Source organism: Fringilla coelebs (assembly GCF_963513975.1).
Source record: "Fringilla coelebs genome assembly, chromosome: 2".
Lineage (NCBI taxonomy): Eukaryota > Metazoa > Chordata > Aves > Passeriformes > Fringillidae > Fringilla > Fringilla coelebs.
This window is the reverse complement of record NC_140029.1, coordinates 84,402,062-84,421,728: the sequence shown is the minus strand read 5'-3', so window position 1 is coordinate 84,421,728 and position 19,667 is coordinate 84,402,062. Positions and strand designations below refer to the sequence as shown.

Here is a 19,667-nt window from a genome sequence, read left to right as displayed (position 1 = left end):
GAGGCCTCAAGGTTGCTGGTAAGTGAAATAAAATTTACAATAGAGACACGAATTTCCTCTCCACCACTAGCAAAGAACAGGTCATGCAAGGTCAATATGCCAGGCACTTTTTTGTGACCAAACCAGTCATCAACTCTTTCAGTCGCCCAGGGGGTTTTAAAACTATTTCCCAAATCTGAAAAAATCAGCACTACTGAAAAGTAAACTACATTCTTCCTCCTTCCTGACTTCTGCTGAAACCTATTGCCCTTATGTCTTCCCCCATCTTCACTATTCCTCTTTTCCTCCCCTGTACCTCCTACCACACCTAAACACCAGCACTGGGAGATGAAGAAAAGACTGGGTTCCTCCCACTTAAATTCCCATGTAACTGAGGCTCCTCAGATAAATGGCTGAACTGCCAAGATGTCTTCTCTAGTCACTGGCAACAAAGATGCTCTTCCAGAGGACAGTTTCTGCCTTAGAGGAGCCACTGTCTCGAAAGAACAGAAGGAAACTAATTTTAATTTAGGTACTTTCCTCAGGTTGTTAGGTTGGGTAAGAATTGCTCAATACTCTCTTCTTGCCTTGTTTCTCAACCTAGAGGCAGCTACAGACAAAATTCTGCAGCCCCAGTGAGACTTGTTCAGCATGGATGGAACTTGTGGTGCTACATAAATTTCTCCTGAGCACGTACAAACTGGAATTCTCCAAATATTTCATATCTAGATACAGGTGAGCTTATTTTCACAGCACCTTTTCTGAGTCAAGACTACCTGCCAGCAAATTGCAAGTCTCTTCTCTTACAACATGACGGAATTAGGGCTTCTGAAGGAACAGGTCACCCAAATTTCAATTTTTTACTTTGAGTAAAACAATGCATTTTTGACCCATGTCTTGGAAACAACAGAAACATTCTGGCTGAAACTTTTACATATACAAAAATATAAACTAATGAAAATATTTTCTGAAAAGAACTTTAGTCCTAATGGTTAAAGTTTGGAAAAGTTGAGAAGATAAGCAAAGGTCATAATAGTGGAAAATTATAATGCAAATGAAAATCTTTTAATATAAAACAGTGCCAGCAACTGCACCTGTGTTCACTGTCTCCAGATTTTGATTGCTTTATACAGTCATTTGAACATACTCAAAAGAGCATAACTAGTCTGCAGCTAAGTTGGGTGCTTTGGCTCTTTTTTCCAGTCTCCAAGTAAATATTCAACCTCTGTAGATTTATCTGGTAACTTTTTCCCAATCACTATTTCTGTAAGCAAAATGCTCACTGACTCCAAAAGGGAGAAGATTAACACTTATGGGTCAACAGCCCTGACAAAAGCAGCTACACAACAAATACAGGCCACTACCCAGCACAAAGACAATTAAAATGTCTTTCTGAAGTGACCTTGAACCACTTGACATCACATTCCTGCATGCTCCATTTAGCCTTGTTCCTCTTCTGTCCCATGAGGCAGCTCCTTCTTCACCATTACATAACCCTGTCCTTCTTATCATACATTCTCACTATCCCAAATGCCCTCAGCCCTACTCCTGGTACCCAACAGCAGCCTCATCTGTGCTTTCAAGGCCATTAAGGATTTCATGAGCTCTAAGATTCCTCAGCTACACAGAGAAAACAATTCTTGAAACATTCCAGGATTGATTGGTCAGGGGAACAGGTCAAGAATTCATTCTTCTATATCACCTGATCTCACATGGCCAAAAAATAGCCTCAACACTTTCCCAAAATGGGAGAGACGTGCACCTGTGGGCAGATCTGCCCAGTGCCTTCCTGACTGCTGACAGCTAGAACTGCCTGCAGGGCTGACTGCTCTCCTGCAGGGAATCTGGGGGAAATAGACCAAGAAGTGACAGGAACGATCAAAAAATATGGAACAACTTCTGAACAATAAATGACTACATAGGCTACAACTCCTCAGGCTGGAAAACATGCAAATGACATAAGTTTATGAAATCCTTAATAGCTTGGAGACTAGACAAACAGCAGAAAAATACACTGGCAAACAAAGAGAAGAAGGTATCCAGAGAAAGAGGAAAGGAGAACAAAACTCACCCCCAACCTACCACATGAATATTTTACAAGCTATTGCTGCTTTTGCAACTGTGACTAACGTGAAAAGAAGTAAAAGAAAATTACTCTTTATTCAGGAAAAAAGTCCCTTTCCACAGTTCTTGCTCATCCAGCATCCACACCTTGCTGCCCTCATGTTCAGACATGTGTAGATGCTTCTGGTCTGTGTGTTCAGCTGGGATCCCAGCACATATTCTGGCACACCACCCACCACTATATTGGTGAAGTTTTGTGTCAATCTGGACTCAACTTACCTGAGGTTTCTTCCTCTTTCCCCTGTCTTTGCCTCACCCAGGAACAGAAATTTCTCCTCAGAAGTTCTCCACAAATAACTCTTTTCTGTGTCTAGTGCCACTATCTGTCACTATTGAATAGGAAATACCTTCCCTTACTGCACAGAGAGAATGTGCCTGCTTTGTATGGCACATTTTGACCTTCTTTTACCTAAATGGCATTAAGGCATGGATCTTAGTAGGGGTGCAAGTGAACGTCTGTGTCACAAGTAAGTTCTAGAGCAACTTCATAAACAGGCTGAGATTAGCTTTTGGCAGGGGGAGCAGCAATGGCTCTGCTGCTGTCATTGCACAGAAAGCTCCACAAGTTTAGAAAAATAGTAAATAATTAGGTTTAAATTGGGGAGAAAAAAATTATGCCTAACCAAGAGTGCATGAGAGCCCTACTAAGATCAGGCTGCCCCGAGCCTTTTCGACACAGTGTAATCTCAGAGGTTTGCAGCAAGCTGGCAATCTGAGATGAGCTCTTGCCTAATTACCAGATTTCTTGTTGTGTCTCAGTGGCTGCTTGGCCACCCTCCACTAATTTGGAATATCTCAAGCTTTAAAACACTTTCTTTCTTTCCAGTTCATTGGGGCCAGCTGGAAAAGCACCTGCCAAGCAGAGAACTCACTTGCAAAGGTTCAAATCCAAAATGAGGCCTGGGACTAAGCAGTTCTGCTCTATTGCCTCAATACTTCTTACACCTGGGCTTCTTACTACATGCAAGAGGTGAACCAGGCAGAAATACATATTGCACCCTGCCTGTACAAATAACCATGGGTTAGCATCAGCATTTTTAATAGGTCTTGCTCTCATAATTCCCTCACATTTTCACACTGCAAGAGACAGGTTGGTTACTCCATCTGGTAGCAGGCACTGGGGTCTTCATTTTAAGTTTTTAGCATTTGGAAAAGCGGCACAATCCTTTGCTAAAACTTTACTACCACAAAGTGGGCAACAAAAGTAACCCTGGGAGCTTCCCCAGGGACAGACCTCTGCCATGAGCCACAGGTGCAAAGCCCAGGGTCAGGGAGGGCAGAGGACAGGAGTTGTCCACCAAATGTGATCCTGGCTGCAGGAAAGACGCTGACATTGCCTACAGAGATGGGTGAATCACAGGATTCACAGTCCATAGCAGCACACAGGCATGGTAAAACGAGAGAGGTTTCATAAAGATTTGTGACAGAATTGTACACACGGGTATGATTAAGACTGAAGCATGAATTAAAATACCTGTGTAAACAGCAAACGACACATGAGAACAAGATTTAAAGGAATGGCTTCTATAGAAAGTGCAGACCACTGTTCCCAGTCACAGCAAGGAATGATTTGTTTCCATTTGTGTCCAGCGCTCTGACAGCCAGGAGACCACAAGCCATGAAGCGCAGGAGCTCCCTCGGCCCACAGAACAGCTTACATTGCACTAACTTGCAAGAGAACCGCCCTGCAAACACAGATTGAAAAACAATCTTTGTGTCTTGAGCTGAAGGGAACTTTTGTCATAATTTATGGAGATTTACCAGATGAACCGCTTCTCCTCATCTCCCTGTTCATTTTCTTCCTCTGTTGCCCGATTTCATCCCATGCCTAGACGCCATTATCATGGATCTATGACAACTCAGCCTAGCTAAAACACAAGGCCAAAAGACTCCGCGGCCCTTTTGCTGGGAGCGCTCCTGCCCACAGCCCCTGAGGCAGCGGCAGGGCTGGCCCGGGGCAGCGCCGGCCGGCATCGCCGCTTGAGGCCCACCACGCACGGCAGAGCGGTGACGGGGAAGAACTACATCTCCCGTGATGCTCCACCCTGACCCACCCTCACCGCCTGTGCGCCGCCGCGCGTTGCACCGCGGGAGTTGTAGTCCGTGCTGGCGGCGCCGCGGAAGTGACTCGGCGGTGCCGGGGTGAGCGGGGGCGTGTTGACTTTCCGGGGACGGCGCTCATGGAGGCTCGGGAGTAGCGAGGCGTCTGAGGGGGTTCGCCGGCCGCCGCCATGTTCGGCTGCCTGGTGGCGGGCAGGCTGGTGAGCGCTGCCCGGGCCCGGGCGGGGCCCTCAACCCGCTCGGGGGCGGGGTGGAGCTGCCGCAGGGCCCTCGGCCCCCCGGGCCCCAGGCAGGGGCCGCGCCTGCCCGGCGCTCGGCTGGCTCCTGCCCCGCGTCCCCACAGGCTGCTGCCTTGTCGAGCGTCCTTGCCGGGAGGCGCTTGCCATCCCCCTGGCAGTGTTGTCTCCTCAGAGACAAGCTGGGAGCTTAAAAGAAGCTTTTTAAGGCTAGATTGTGCCTTGGCTGCAAGGATGTGGCATCTCGGGTAAAGAGGAGGGTATCTTTTGCTCTGGCATTCAGCCATCCTTCTGCTGCCTTTCTCAAGGTCTATTGTATTTCCTATGTGAACAGGTTTCCATGATCCTGGGGTTGTGCCAGCCAGGTGGTCAACAGCCACTTCTTAGTGACTTGGCAACCTCTTCTGCACCCTACTTTCCTCCTACGCACATGGGGAGCGAAGGTATTCTGATCCTGTAGTCCCGGGTGGGATATGTGTTCAGTGCAGGTAGAACAAGACTGTTGTGTCTTTCTGGTAATATTTTTTGGAGTTGTTCTTCTGCTGTGTTTGACTTTTATCTGGCTATTTGCTCTTTAGGTTAGTACGTTCCTCACTTTTTGTTATGTACCACTTTAGGTGTATTTCTGTGAAAGGAAATTCGCAGACAGATAAAGATGAAAAACATGTTAATACTAATAAAGGTTTTGTTCTCTTTAGGTACAAGCTGCGCCCCAACAAGTGGCTGAAGACAAATTTGTATTTGATTTACCAGACTATGAAAACATCAACCATGTAGTGGTCTTCATGCTGGGAACTATACCATTTCCAGATGGAATGGGAGGATCTGTCTATTTTTGTTACCCAGACCAGAGTGGGATGGCAGTGTGGCAGCTGCTGGGGTTTGTCACTAATGAGAAGCCAAGTGCCATCTTCAAAATTTCTGGTCTCAAATCCGGTAAGACTGGTAGAACATAGCAATTGCTGCAAGAGATGTGTTCCTGAATGCATAAGGGATAAATGTGTGAAGGTTACTTTGAACAAAAAGCTACTTAAAAAGGCAGCACACTCTGTGTTTTCAGATCATTTTGAGCAGATGTACTTAAAGCAGCCTGTCGTCGTTGTGGAAGTCTGTCTGTGTGTTACTGTTCCTTGTGAATTTTCTCTCTCATCTTCTCTTGTGTGTGGTGTTGATCTGGAAATTCTTCTAAGCAGACTTGATGTGTTTTTGTCCTCTGCATGGAGGAGAAATTATCTTGTAACTTCCCTGCCATGTTTTTAGGTGTTTATCTAGACATGCCAGCAGCATTTTCTTTCAGCTTCCTCTGCTAAGTGGTTGTATTCTTTGTACCACAGACAGGTTTTGCAGGGAGCAGAGCCTGGCAGTGATTTCTGACAGCTGGCACTACCCAGCCAGGGGCAGCTGCTCTATAGAACTGTCCAATAGAGGGTGTCCCCATTGGAAAGCAGCTTTCCAAATGTTTTAGTACTTTTGGCACACTGAGTAGTGTGTGTGTGTGTGTCTCTGTGTGCGTGTTTTCCTAAGTATGAGGGGTGTGCTGTGTGCATTATAAAAATGATGAGATATTCCAATGGCACACCTTAGTTGTATGAAAGGGAGAGATACATCAGTCAAGCAGCTTAAAGTGTTACAGTGATAAAGTAGTACACATCTTTTGTAGGCTTGGATCTTTAGTCTACGTCTTTAACTTGAATTTCCGTTAATTAAGCCTTGAAGTTGCTCTGCTAAAATGTATTCATTCATAACATGGCATTCTTTCTTTTGGGTCAATGGCATGTGGCAGTATGGTTGAGATAAGGGCTCTCAAGCTGCAAAGCAAAATTAATTCTGATCATACACATTCCTCAAAAATTTGGGCTTTCCTCAGAAGAAGGAGCACCTTCCAGAAGGGTTTGGGGGGATGTGGTTTTATGTATCCTAAGGCTGTGTGGTTGGTCCAACAGTAAAGCATATCACCAGTGTTTTTGGTGTATATTTCTCATGCTTGAAAGACTCACTGGTGTGTGCTCTTGGACAGCTTTGGAGGAAAATGCATTTTCAGATGCTTTTTGCATGATTAGCCATCATTTCCTGGTAAGCACTGCTCTCAAGGAAGAACTCAGTGACATAGTTGAACACATTTGCAGTGCCTTGAGGCACTGCACTGCTGTGCTTGATTTGAGCAGCAGAGAGCTCTGCCATTCCCATTGTCTGCAGCTTAGCTCTGACTGTGGACTCAGTCTAAGCTACACAATCTAAGTTTCCATGGTCATAAACAATTTTAAGGTGGAGAAGACTACGTAACAGAGAGCTGGAATCATTGCGAGACATTGCCGATGCTTGAATTCTGCATTTTGGGTTTAATACCTGGTTGAGAGGACCAAAGATGCATCCCTGTCAGCTCCCTGGGAAGCAGTGGTTGTAGCAGAGTTTCATTTACGCATAAAGAAGGGCTTAAAAATGCTCCCTGCCTTGGAATTCAAAGGTTTTTATGTTTTCAGTTGTGCCTGAAGGTGTGGTAGAAATAGAAAACAAACTTTGGACTTGTATTTTGCACCCTTACTTGGGAGTAGGTTCACAAGTAGGGTAAGAGAGCAGAGCCTTTACCATGACAGACTTCTCTGCTGTGAGGCTGTTTATGCTCTAATATGATGTCTGCATTTGAGGCCTACATATGGGTAAAGGTTTCATTGTGGTTGGGCTGAAAGGTAATGAGGGCTCAATCATTGAATTAAGGGTTCAATGAAGGGAAAGAAATGGTGCAAAAATACTTTTCTGATAGCAGTTGCTCTGCAGTGATGTAATGTGTTGGAGAGTGTAGGGTCTGAATACAAAAAACTGAGCTTGTATTTCTGTACTGATTAACATTCTCTGCATTTGTAAGGTTTGGAATGCTAATTGCAAGAGCCAGGCATGGAAAACATGGAGTGTATGTCTCCTGGTGGAAGGATGGCAATGGATACTTTTGTTTCACACTTTTAGGCAGACCGTGGTTCTTTTTCCAAGGCCGTGGTTCTGTGGGAGTTCTTGGAAAGTGAATGGAATGGATGTGTTTTATTGTAGGTATTGTTGACTGTCTAAAGTAATCATACTTTGTAACAGAGCCTGTTGATGAAGATGTTACATTTTTATTGAAATGTCAGTTTCTCAGGTGAAAATGTTACAAGATGCAGAACTTGTACCAGCTCTTGCTGTACAGCTCTGCTGTTGGGATTTTTTAAGAATGAACTTGAGTCTTGGTTTCTGATAGCTTGTATCAAGCAAGCATCTATCAACAGCAAATGTGAGGTCATACAGCAATAAAATGGCGTTTCTCAGAAGAGGTTCTAAATATCATTTCAGGAAATGAACTCTCTTCTTACTTACTTTGTGTTACAGTAACATTTTAATAGGAGTGCTTTACTCATAAGGTAGCGCTATATTGCAGCTGTAGGATCTGGACTAAGAAGTAGCACTTCAGTTGAAAAGGGTGCTGAGTTTGTGAGTGTACTTTCTGTATGGGCTGGCTCTTTGCTTCTTTGTGCCTTGTGTCTCTGCAGAAGAATGGTCGAGTTCCTGAGGTCTTCAGTCCTGATCTCAGTTCAACTTGTCAAACTGATTTTGCTGGCTGAGTTTTTGACTAAGTGAGATGGTGCTTTTGATCTCCATTAGCCTTTCTTGAAGCTCAAGATAGTGCTGACTGGTCTGCAGGACATCTCTTGAAAGCTTTGCTTTCTCCTGCTACTAAGAGGCCAGAGAGTGGTGCAGAAACATTGCCTCTGTGTTAAGAGGGTACTTGACTATTGTGTTCCCACAAACACAGGTGCAGTATTAGTGTTTGTTTACTGATAGCACTCTGGTCCCACAGGCCTTTTCTTGCATTTTTCTTTAGAGATGCTGACAGAAGAGTACATGATTTAAGTGACTCTGAGTGTCTGTCCTTCTTTGCAGAGACTTTGGCTGAAGCTGGGACTGAAAGTATAGGTTGAGAAAGGTCAGAAGTGAGGGCAGAGGGCTGGGATGATGCCTGTGTTTGTGGCATGCAGTTTGGGGACGGTTCCTTGTTTTCTTGGTGGCACTTGCTAAGTCAGAGGCCTTTCTGTTCCATGACTATTTCTTTGACCTTTGCTGCTTTTGGTGGGTTTTAGCAGTTCAGATGAGACCTGGGGCTGCCCAGCCCTCTCTGAGTCAGAGGGATCATAAACCAGTGCTCTCTACTTTTTCAGAGCAGGTTCACTAGAATGTGGCTTTCATGAGTGAATCTAACAACTGCAGCAGTCTTGCATATTTCCTGTTTATTTGCAATTGCCCAAATGTGAATTAAAAGCTTGGTTCCTGTAGAGAAAGGTTCTGCTGTTTTTCACTCACTGATCATGTTCCCTCTTGAATCCATTTACTTCATAGGGAGCTATAAAGTAAGGTTTTTATGGTTTTTAGAAATTTCCTAATGATCTGTTGTGCTTTTTAAATGTACCAATCACACTGTTCTATCTGTTGTGCTTGTGTGTACTTTTGCCTGTGCTTGGACTGTGGTTTTTCTGCATTTCCTGGGATAGGGAGATCCCTCTGGTGGGAGCTGGGGCATGCCTTCTACAGGAGAAACACGGTGGTTGAAGTTACACAGCCTCGACGTGTGTGCCAGACCTAACGTGTGCTGTTGGTGGTGCTTTCAGGGAAGGGAAGTCAACATCCCTTTGGTGCCATGAACCTCCCACAGACACCAACAGTGGCTCAGATTGGAATCTCAGTGGAACTGCTGGAGAACCTGGCCCAGCAGACTCCTGTTGCAAGTGCTGCTGTGTCATCAGTAGATTCATTCACAGAGGTAGCCTGGACTTTCCGTTTTCAGAAATTCTCTTTCTATGGAAGTCTCAAGAATTGAACCTCTGAAGCACTAATTGGGCAGTGGGTAGGGGATGCTGCGGGGGGTGGCAGTAGGACTGTAGGCAACCTAATAATTGTCAAATCATTTGATTAAATGCTTTGATACTATGAAATTCTTAACCTGAAAAACTGTCTCCTGTAAAAGACTGGAATTTGCATCCTCAGTGACATGAGGCCAAGAGATTAATTTGTGTCAGTGTTACTCTACTGTAAAATTATTTATCATACTTCCTATAAGAGCAGCTATGAGTAAATACATGTAAGAGAGAGTGGATCTTTGGTGATTTGTAGGTGCTGAAACTTCAGTACATAGATTTGCAGGGATGGTCAGAAATTACTCACAAGTTAAGGCAAATATGGGCATGGATGCAGAGAGATATTCAGGTGTACCACTTTCCCTGGAGAAATCTTTCTGATGTTGCTCTGCAGAACTACAGAATTAAGCCCTTTCCCACAGAAAGATTTTTATTTGTTTTTCCCCAGTGCCTTCTCTGTGGATCAGGCCTTGGGCTACAATGTGCCATTTTTTAACCCAGCCTGGCCCATTAGTTTGAACCTCTGGAAATCCTCAGCCAGCTCTGGCAGTTAGTTGGCAGTCTGACAGCAGTCCAAGGCAAGCTAGACCTGCATAGTGGGTCTTGACACTAACACTGATGGCTCTGGCATTTTCTTCTAACATTTCAGCAGTTGGTGAGGCTTTTCTTCAGGCCCTTTTTACCTGCCACTTTCCTTCCAGGCGCTTGCTGAGGGAGACTGGTAATTGTACAGTAATCCTGGTACTGTAGCTGATGTTCTTTGGCAGTTCATACACATTGTAGCTCCAAATAGGTAATGTTTCTTGCAGAAAGTTACCATAACTAGGAGTTGAACAACAGTTATTTTTGTATAGCACAAATAAAATTTTCTGGGGTTGTTAGGGGCTAAGGACACCTAAATAATATTTCCGATTCCACAAATTTTTATTATAGCAGTAGTTAAGTTAGGAGGAATAAAGTGCCACATCAGGTCATTTGCAAGGTGTCTCATGGATTTTTTCTGGCAGTAGTATTTAAAGAAAAAAAGAAAACACCTCATGATTGCATATTTTTACAAATGTTCATTTTCAGAAAAATGAATTTTTCTGTTGAAAAAGAGCAGCATCTCTGAGCATCTTAACTGAAATTGTAATTGCCTTCAAGGAATGCAGTTGACCCAAAGGGTGAAGTACTACTTACTCCTACAGAGAAAATGTGTGAGGTCAAACTGGAAGGAAACCTTTGAGGGAGTAGATGGCAGAGGAAGGGCATATATGACTGGGAGCATATATGTGAATAATGAATAGCTTTCATTTAATATTTGACATCAGCTCTTTGGAACTGCTACATTATAGCAATAAAAGTATTTCTTTAATGGCAAAATCATCTGTTGCTACCTTAAGTTATGGAGTTGATCTCCTATTACATTTTTAGTAAGTTTTATGAAGATTTATGATTATGTCTTTTTTAAGAGTATAAACGTATATAAAAAAGAAGTAGGACAAAACCATAGAGTTCTGCATGTGAGTGGGGTGAGACTGAGGGTAAGGGTTCTGGCATATGATTTCTTCTGCTCCTTTTGTCAGAGGAGAGCACAAGATTGTGCATTTATAAACTCAGGCTCTGTTTTCCTGTATCATTTCACTGCCCATGAAATTTTCTATATGAAAATTCCTTGTTCTCCCATCAAAACAAGTTATAACTTTCTTTTTTTTTTTTTTTTTAATTAAAAAACCCACAAAACAATAGAGGAAATAAGGAGGTACTGTAGACTTGTATATTTGTAGGCTGGCTGGGAATGTTCTACAGCCTCATCATCCGCACACAGAGCCTGCTATTTCTTGGACTCTCTTTCACTCTTTTTATTTTCTTACTCCTACAGTTTAGGAGTGCCCTGTGCATCCTTTAGGTGTTTTCCCCACAAGATCTTGCAGTAAAAGATGCCAGGACAGCCTTCCTTCTGTGGGGAATGCTAAAGGAAATTGCCCTGTCCCTGGAGTCTGATGAGATGTAAATAGATTGCAGACTTTTCCAATCATTTAACAAGTGTTTTTCTGGAAGCTGGAATGGCAGCTTTGGCCCAGTCTGGAGTTCTTCTGATTATTCAGTTTGGAGGAGAGGGACAGCTTTTGTCACTGCATCACTTCTTTGTCTCAAACAGAAAATGTTCTTTGCAAAGCGTTTTGTCCAGTTGGATGAACTTGAGCAGGCAGAGGGCAAGTGGAGATTCTTAAAATGATTTCTGGATGCCAGATGGATCTGAGGGCAAGACTGAGGCTTAGGATGTTTTGATCATTGTCTCTGGACCTACTACATCCACCTTCCCACTGTGTTTTAGATGACAATATTAAAATTACTTCATGTAGGAGCTGTATATCTGTTAAACTTTTGCACAAAAGTTCAAATTGAAGAAAGAACTTCCTTAAAATATCTCTTCTTTTTCAGTTCACTCAGAAGATGTTGGATAACTTCTATAACTTTGCTTCCTCGTTTGCTGTCACTCAGGCACAGATGACCCCAAATCCTTCTGAAGCTTTCATTCCTGCAAATGTAGTTCTGAAATGGTAATGGCAGTGATCTCTGGTAACAAATGTGATTTTTTTCCAGGCATTAGACCATCATTTCTAAGCACTGAACTATTGTCATGCTATTCAGTGAGATGATGCAGAAGTATTTAAAATTGTTGGTGTTTATTTCCAGTGTAGACAAGTCCCGCCCACTCTTTTTGTATTTATTTGTCAGCTTTTTTTTTTTGTTGTTGTTAGAAAAGTGCTATGCAACCAATGAAACTTTCTTTGTTCTAAAAGGTTGCCTTTGGCATATGTGCATTTGCGCTGTTACAGATAATGCAAATGCTCTGGAGTTGTGGGAAGACAGAGCACACTGATACTTGTCAATTTATGCTTATTTGTTTTATTTGGTCTCTTCCTAGACACAGTTCCAGCATAGTTGCCTTAATTAAGAATATGTAAGAGGTGATGAAATCATGTTACTGGTTGACCTGGTTCTGTCACCAAGATCCTTGAGTGTAAATACGCAAGTCCCTCTTGGAGTTGTTTTCCAGGGACTGGTTTAATAACTGTCTGGGGATAGCCTGTGAAGTCTGGAGATAAATTGTGAACTGCAGGCAATCCTTTAGGTTATCTGAAAATGTCTTTCCTATCAGTTTGGCCTTATTTATTTAGCCTCTGCAGTATTAACCTAAGCCCTTTTTAAATCAGTGTTTGAGACTATCTGAATACAGTTTTATCATTAGTAAGATCTCATTAATATGCAAGCAGTTGATGAGAGCCATATGTATTGTTTGGGAGTTTAATTTAATGCAGAAGCCTTGTGTTTAGAAGGTAACTACAAACTCCATGAACTGTATGTGGTTAGGGTCTCTGATGTGACTGGTCAGTGCCTGGGTGAGGGTGAATTAGCTTAAAACTCTTCAGTCTTTTCTCACTTAAGCTGGGCTATGAACTATGAGTTATAGGAGAACATTTTGTGGTTTCCTTTGTTTCATTGGCAGTACCTTTTGATTCCTTATGTTTTGGGTTTGTGAGGATTAAAAGGGGGGTCTTAACTTTTGTGGCTCAAAGCCTATAGGCTTCTCTGTTTTTTTTTTCTTGTAGAAAGGCACAGAAATTGTGTATTTTGTCTGTTTCTTCACTCTGTGCCAACAGTGAATTCCGATGCTGTTTTGTTTATGGTTTGCTTGGTTTTGTGAGTATGGAAAGTGAAATTAGGACAGCATGTGTGCATACATGTTTGCTTTATATATTAGAGAATTACATTTCCCTGTTTGATTTTGCTAAAACATTAACATCCAGCCTCAGATTCATACATTCATTCATGATTTCCTAGCCCAAAAATGCTATGCATAAAACAGTCACTTACAATTCATGGACTTGTTTAGGTTGGAACAGACCTTTAAGATGGAGTCCAACCATTCCCCTCCTGCTGCCAAGTGCACCACAAACGCAGGGCCAATAAAACATGCCCACAAGTCTTTTAAACACCACCAAGGAGGGTGGCTCCACCACTTCCAGTGCTTGACAACCCCTTCAGTGAATAAAATTTTCCTTATGGCCAGTCTAAATTGACTTACAATTTTACTAAGGTTGAATGAGTCTCCTCTGGGATACTGCTTTAATGAAAATCATCTTGGAGAAATACACAAGTCTAACTGCAAATATTCTAGATATGTAAATGGACTTGTGATTACTAATTTCCTGGCGTGAAGTACATGTAATTTATCATGTTCTCTGCATAGACTAAATTATTTGTGCCCTTTTTTAAAAACACAATTTTATATGCAAGAGCTGTTATTTTTTGTTTTGTTTTTTTTTTTTATTTTTCTAGGTATGAAAACTTCCAGAGACGTCTGACACAGAACCCTCTCTTCTGGAAAACATAAGCTTAAATTCTGTCATTTGGAGTTCTTTCTAAAGTGTTACCTGAAAGATGCATCAAGTAACTTTACTGAAGATTTTCAGGGGGGAGGAGGGGAAAAACCCAAACAACGATTAGTCTAAATAGACAAGCTAGTAACTTTTATATTACTCTTGAACAGTATTTAAAATTAAAATCAATGAAAATTACTAGTCTGCATGTTGGTTTATTTAATTGAAGTGCTTGGCTGCAACAAGAAATCAGTGTTCCATGTAGAAATACTTTGAAACTGCATTTAAAGTGGAAAAAATTACAAGATGAAAAATGGCAGCACTGTGTCATACTTGTGTGGTACTTTGGGGTGTTGTACAAAACTGAATGCAGATTTTCCCTTCTTTATCTCATTTGAAGGGTAATCAAGCAACTGTGAATATGCTGATGGTTTTCCTGCTGGTACTTGCACTGTAAATTGTTCCACTTTGTGGACAACCAATATTCATGTCCCCAGCTCATATAAATGGTACAGCAGTATTTCCTTCTTTGTCAGTAAGACACTATTGAGCTTAATCTTGGAGTACCTATCTTTAACTTTTCCTGTATAAAAATGTAATGAAGAGGAATCTTTGGCAACTTTGGCTGTGCTAGAAGAATTATTCCCAGTAATAAGAGAGTAAAATCTTGTTCCTCTTAGAAACAGATGTGGGGTGTCTGATAATGCTGTCTAGGTTACCGGCACCAAAGGCTGTCACATTTGTTCATAAATCCACAGGATTTTGGGGTGGTCTAAGTGGTTCTCATGACCAGTGCAATAGGTGAGCTCCAGGTGGCCCTTCTGTTCACTAGATTAGCTTGATCAGAAATACTACTTTGAGCAATAGATCTTGCTTTTGTAAGTTACTTTCTGTAACCAAGGACTAAGACTTGTTTTCAAACTACTGGCATGAAAATAAAAGTTTTTACTGGTTTCACTGACTGGGGAACAAAGCCTTTAAGGAGTCCTTTATCAAGTCAGCCTTAGGTTCACTTGTCCTGAGAACGGAAACTCAGTCCTTCGAACATGCTCAATGACACCCTATGTCATTTCTGCCTCAGCTTAAAATGGACTCTTCCCTTGCATAAAAGCAGAGGAACTCAAGGAATAAAAGGAATGAGCTCAACCTGGGGCCCAGAAGAGGAGGAAAACAGACTGATGAAACCCAGGAAAGCTGTTGTAAGAACAGCTTTTGAAAAGTAAAAGTAATTCTCCCCCAGGTAATTTATGGAACAAAACTCAGGGTTATTTCCTAGAAGCCATGGCACAGATGCAAGACCTGAAAAATTTGGGTTGCCTGCTTCACTAAAGCCTTAATTTTCTTAAAGACATGTTTGTAGGCCAAATGTTTGTAGAGAAGCAGCAATGAGGGAACTTAGCAGAGGCCCAGGTTGAACTCTCTCATCAGAATGGGTCATTAGGACCATTCTGTGTGACCTGTCAAATTCTGCTGTAGGATGTGGTAGTTTTGTCACACAGGTGGCAGATGCCTCACATAGCTGGTGATAAAGTGGATCAGATGAGACAAGAGGGACCAAATGGAAGTTGGGAGTGGTCATTGCTCAGCTTCTCACACATCTAAGGAAGGATCTGGCTGGTGTGGAAGTAGTAGTTAACGCTTTACAAGCCATTGCAAGACATCAGGAGTTAGGGAATATGTCTACATGATGTAGCACTCACTCTATCAGCACAATTTAATTAACAAAGGAGTGATTTATTTGTAAGAAAAAGGTATTATGTACAACTTCCTCATCTGACTGGCCAGAGCTGCCCTCTATGAAATAATCCTCATATCACTACTCCTTATTGCACCTTTCTACAGCTCTCACTATCTGTCATGGTTTGGTGAAGAGCAATTCATAGAACTAATGGTATTTAAACCCAAGGGCCCTGTTTGGGCACGGGCTGTCACTCTGCTGCTCACTCTTCTCTCTTCTAGTTATAACAAGCTACTTCTGTTCTGACCAAAGCTGCATTCTGGTTATTCCAGATGCTGGTGGGATTGTTGTTTGGGCCAGACAGGCCAAACTAGACCATGAGGGTGGGATCACTAAATCCAGCAGGAGTGCTGTGGCTGCTCTTGCCCTTGCTCCAGTCATTAGGGCTACAAATGAAAGTATGTATTTATATGGGGTTTGAATAATTCAGTAGTGTAGACTAAGCACTTCACCCAGTGCTGTAGCCACTGTGGGTTCGGCAGGTGTCTCTGAGCTCACTGAATGTAGCACAGGCTTGAGAGCATCATTGTAAATTACTTTTCTTTCCTGCTGTGACTGAGCTTACAGATCAAAAACTCAGAGAGAACAGTCTATCCTCTTCAGTATCAGTATTTTGCCTTTCACAACTGTTGTGCAAGTAAGAATTGATTCATTTCTACAGGTTGTGTGGATGGCCAGACTGTGCTTCTGAAGCATAAGTGTTTTTTCTTTCTCAGCTTTGAAGCATAGGATTATGGTGGGTGAGTTTCACTAGCTCTGTGAGATCCTATCATAGGATCACTAGTTAGGATGCTTGAGGAAACAGGCATTCAGTTTGTCTAAGGAAATTTAATTTAAGAAACTCCAGAGTCTTCTAACCTGTCTCCCAACAATACTTCTTATCTCAACATTGTGGTTCTAAAATAGAAGAACAGGATTATAGGAAAAAATCTGTGGAGAAACAAAGATACATACACTCATCTATTTTGCCTTTAACATATTTTATACATATGTATATATATATACACACACTTTTTTTTTCTCTACACACAAAATACTAAAATTCCTTTCCCCAGGTATAGCCAGAGGTATAATGCCTCTAATAGCAACGACCTCAATGTAATACAAATTATTTTGTAACGATCCTCCTACATTTAGAGTAATTTTCCCATTCCCAGTTTCTAGATACTAGGGAGTTCCAGTTTTAAAGAAAACTTGTAAAAAAAAAATACTGTCTACTGATCGTGAGGCTTTGAAGCTAAACATACCCTTCCATGCCAAACTCATAACCACCATAGGGGTAGATGCATTTCCCTCTATTTTGGGACATTTTCCCAATTATTTTCCTTTCCAAGAGAACAGGAATTGTTAGTTAGAGTGGGGATTCTTGTCACAAGGACCATACCTGTTTCTACATCTGCCCTCACCTTACCACCATGCCCAGAGAAAAATTTAAAAATACAGGAAGCAACAAAGAGCATATATTGCTGCTGGCTTATACAGAAACAAATGCAAAATTCATAGCAAGGAGTCAAAATTCTAATTATGCCCAGGATTTATTTGTTTTCTAAAAGTTGCTTCACTTGTTCATTGTAAATATTTTTCTGACAGAGCTCATGGTGACAGCGAAGCATTCTCAGGTGAACCTAACTGTGTCTGTAGCACTTGCAGAGGAAGTTAATTCCTCGACTTCTAGCCACGGAACCAGAGCTCCCCAGTACAATCAGTGGTGAAACGTAAGCATGAAACGCACCAGAGAAAACAAGCACTCCTACTGATACTAGGAAGGGCAAATTCGATCCATATTTGCATAAATTTTTTTTTTGGCTTAACATTAAAAGCCTCAAGAAGAACCTGATTTAAAACTGCATTGTGGTAACATTCTTTATTCATTCACCACCAGATGGAGCATCACCCCAGGAAACAGGACCATACTCTGAGAAGAGAGACCTTTTAAGTGAACCACTCATTTAACAATCAGGAACCTGTTTTCTATTTCTACTTCCAGCTGTGGTGAAAACCTTCTTGCTGTCTCTGGGCAAAGTCTCTGCCTCAAAGTTAGAACTGTAGTCCAAGCCTACCATTTATGCCATTTCTAAGTTTCTGAAAGTTAGTAGAATAAGATGGGCTGCCAGGTACCTCTACTCTTCAGCTTTTTTTTTTTTTACCTCTTCAGGGAGATATTCAGTGTGCTGTAACTGAGGAAATCAGCAACCTTCAAATTTTAGTATGTTCTTCATGCAGAGTTCATAAAGAACAGACCTCTAAAACAACACTTGCAGCCTCTGAAAGAGTTTTTGACTGTACTGCAGTTACTCATCAGCCTGACTTTACGTCTCCCTCACCTGTCTTGAGATGGGGAACAGAATGAGTCAATTACAGAATTTGCCAAAGAACAGACCTAAAGGTGGCCTGAAGACAATGGAAAAAAACACAAGTTCTTTCAGGCTATTTTTGGTAGTTTTCTCCAATACTAGGGTTAAACCACACTTCTATTGTTGAAAAATTTAGGCACTGGAGCTCTTAAGGTATGTTTCACAAAAGTATATATTAAAAGGTTAAAGAGTTTTGGGAATTATTAAAGTCTTCTTTAAATTCTTCTGCAATGATTAGAACTCTAATAGCTCTGTATCTTCCAGAAGACACACAATAATTTTAATCTTTCTCCTTTTTTAAGTCTAGAACTAGGCAACTGTAGGAAGAAAACACCCTAATGAAATAAATACATAAGTTTTATATTCACTTGAGCTTTATCAGTCAGCTTGTTGACAAAGACTTTCCCCCCTGTTGTGTATTTTCAAAATATTATTAATTCTACATGCAGATGGGGCTGACTGTTGCAAAGCAGAATTTTTTTCTCCCCTTGGCTTGTTACAGCTTTACTTACACAAGTTCTTCCCTTCATTAACACTGTTCATCCAATTTCAGCTCCATACAGGTTTCTCAGGGCAAAGCTCCTGGAACATTTGTCTGCATTTTAAGAGAACACTCTTCAGCACATTAATGAGTTAAAACAGAAGTTAAAGCTGACTCTCACTTCGTTAGGCCTCTTTCCAGTCAAGCACCACCCTTCCTTTCCTTCCTCTCAAACAGAGCAGCTCATTTGTCAGAATGTACCACCTATGTCCCAGAACAACACCCATGGCTGAGAAATCCCTACTGCTTTTCTATCCCATTTCACTCTCAACCCCTGCCATGGGAAAACACAGGAGACAGTCTAATGCCATACTTCAGTAAAGCATTTGCAAAGGCTAAGTGGCAGGAGCCTCCCACCCAAGTGTTCCTAGTATAGCGAATTCAATCAAAGCTCTTTCCTTGAGGCTGCAGGAAGCCTGAGCACTCCCACTGCCTTTCTGGAGCGCTCTCCCAACCACACCCCAGCCCCATAATTTTTCAGATTCTGCCAACCCCTCATACTTTCCACAGAATGATCTATGAGGTCTATGGACCACTGCTGTTGGGTAAACACCAGCTCATACTACGCCAGCAGTGCTGTAAATGCAGGAAGTTAAACATTTTCCCCAAGCTCCAGTCTCACCTGTCTCCCTCAGCTGATCTGTGTTCAATTTTGCAGGAATTTCAGTTTCCTCCTTCCGCTATTCAGGCTTCTAAATGCTTCTGCCCAACTCTGGTTTTACTCTTGGCTTCCTGACCATGTCCTCTTGACATGACACTCATGGGCACAAGAAAGACCATACTGGCCATTTGGCTTGTGCAAGAAAAACAAGGTCCAAAATCCAGCTCAATTAAACACTAGTTTTGGACAGACCTGTGGTACTACTGCACTTCCCCAGTAGTAAGATCAAGGATTTAAAAGAGGAAAAAGAAAAGCAATCATATATTACAGACTAAAATTTGTAAACTGCTTGTCAGTCAGTTGTTCTGGGCTTCATTTTTCCCAGGTTCCCAAGGACACAAATGAAAACTATTTTAGTCACATTACTTCCAAGTGAACAGGTAGTTTATCTAACCAAAGCATTTACAAGCTTCCCAAACTGTAACAAACCGAAAAAAGCAATATCCTGAAAGATAAAAAGTCAGATATGCACTTAAGAAGTCAGCAGCAGACAGGAATACTTAATCTACTGATCAGAAAGGCACCATAATACTGACAATGACGGTGTACTTGTATTTACATAATAACTCAAAACATTCTTCTCAAGTAACATGGTATGTTGAAGAATAAGGACAGGGAAGGGGGAAAAAAGTATGTAAATGGTTCAGCCTCAATAAATGTTATTTACTTTCTTTCTCATTCAGGTGCACACAGCTACTGAGCAATGTCCTGGGCCACTTCCTTAACACA

The 19,667-nt window shown here is 41.9% G+C and overlaps 1 protein-coding gene across 2 annotated transcripts; it reads left to right on the top strand.

Moving 5' to 3' along the window:
* The first annotated feature begins 4,242 nt into the window (after positions 1-4,242).
* HIKESHI (heat shock protein nuclear import factor hikeshi) lies at positions 4,243-14,591 on the top strand. 2 transcript variants are annotated; one of them, XM_084201214.1, is made up of 5 exons: positions 4,243-4,364; positions 5,099-5,336; positions 9,032-9,183; positions 11,702-11,820; positions 13,604-14,589. In XM_084201214.1, the coding sequence occupies exons 1-5, from the start codon at positions 4,335-4,337 to the stop codon at positions 13,656-13,658; spliced, it is 594 nt and encodes a 197-aa protein (XP_084057340.1). In that variant the 5' UTR covers positions 4,243-4,334; the 3' UTR covers positions 13,659-14,589. The 2 variants fall into 2 exon arrangements, with proteins under 2 accessions (XP_084057340.1, XP_084057339.1); XM_084201213.1 differs by lacking the exon at positions 4,243-4,364 and adding an exon at positions 4,762-4,843 and having other exon boundaries at positions 13,604-14,591.
* Positions 14,592-19,667: the final 5,076 nt, after the last annotated feature.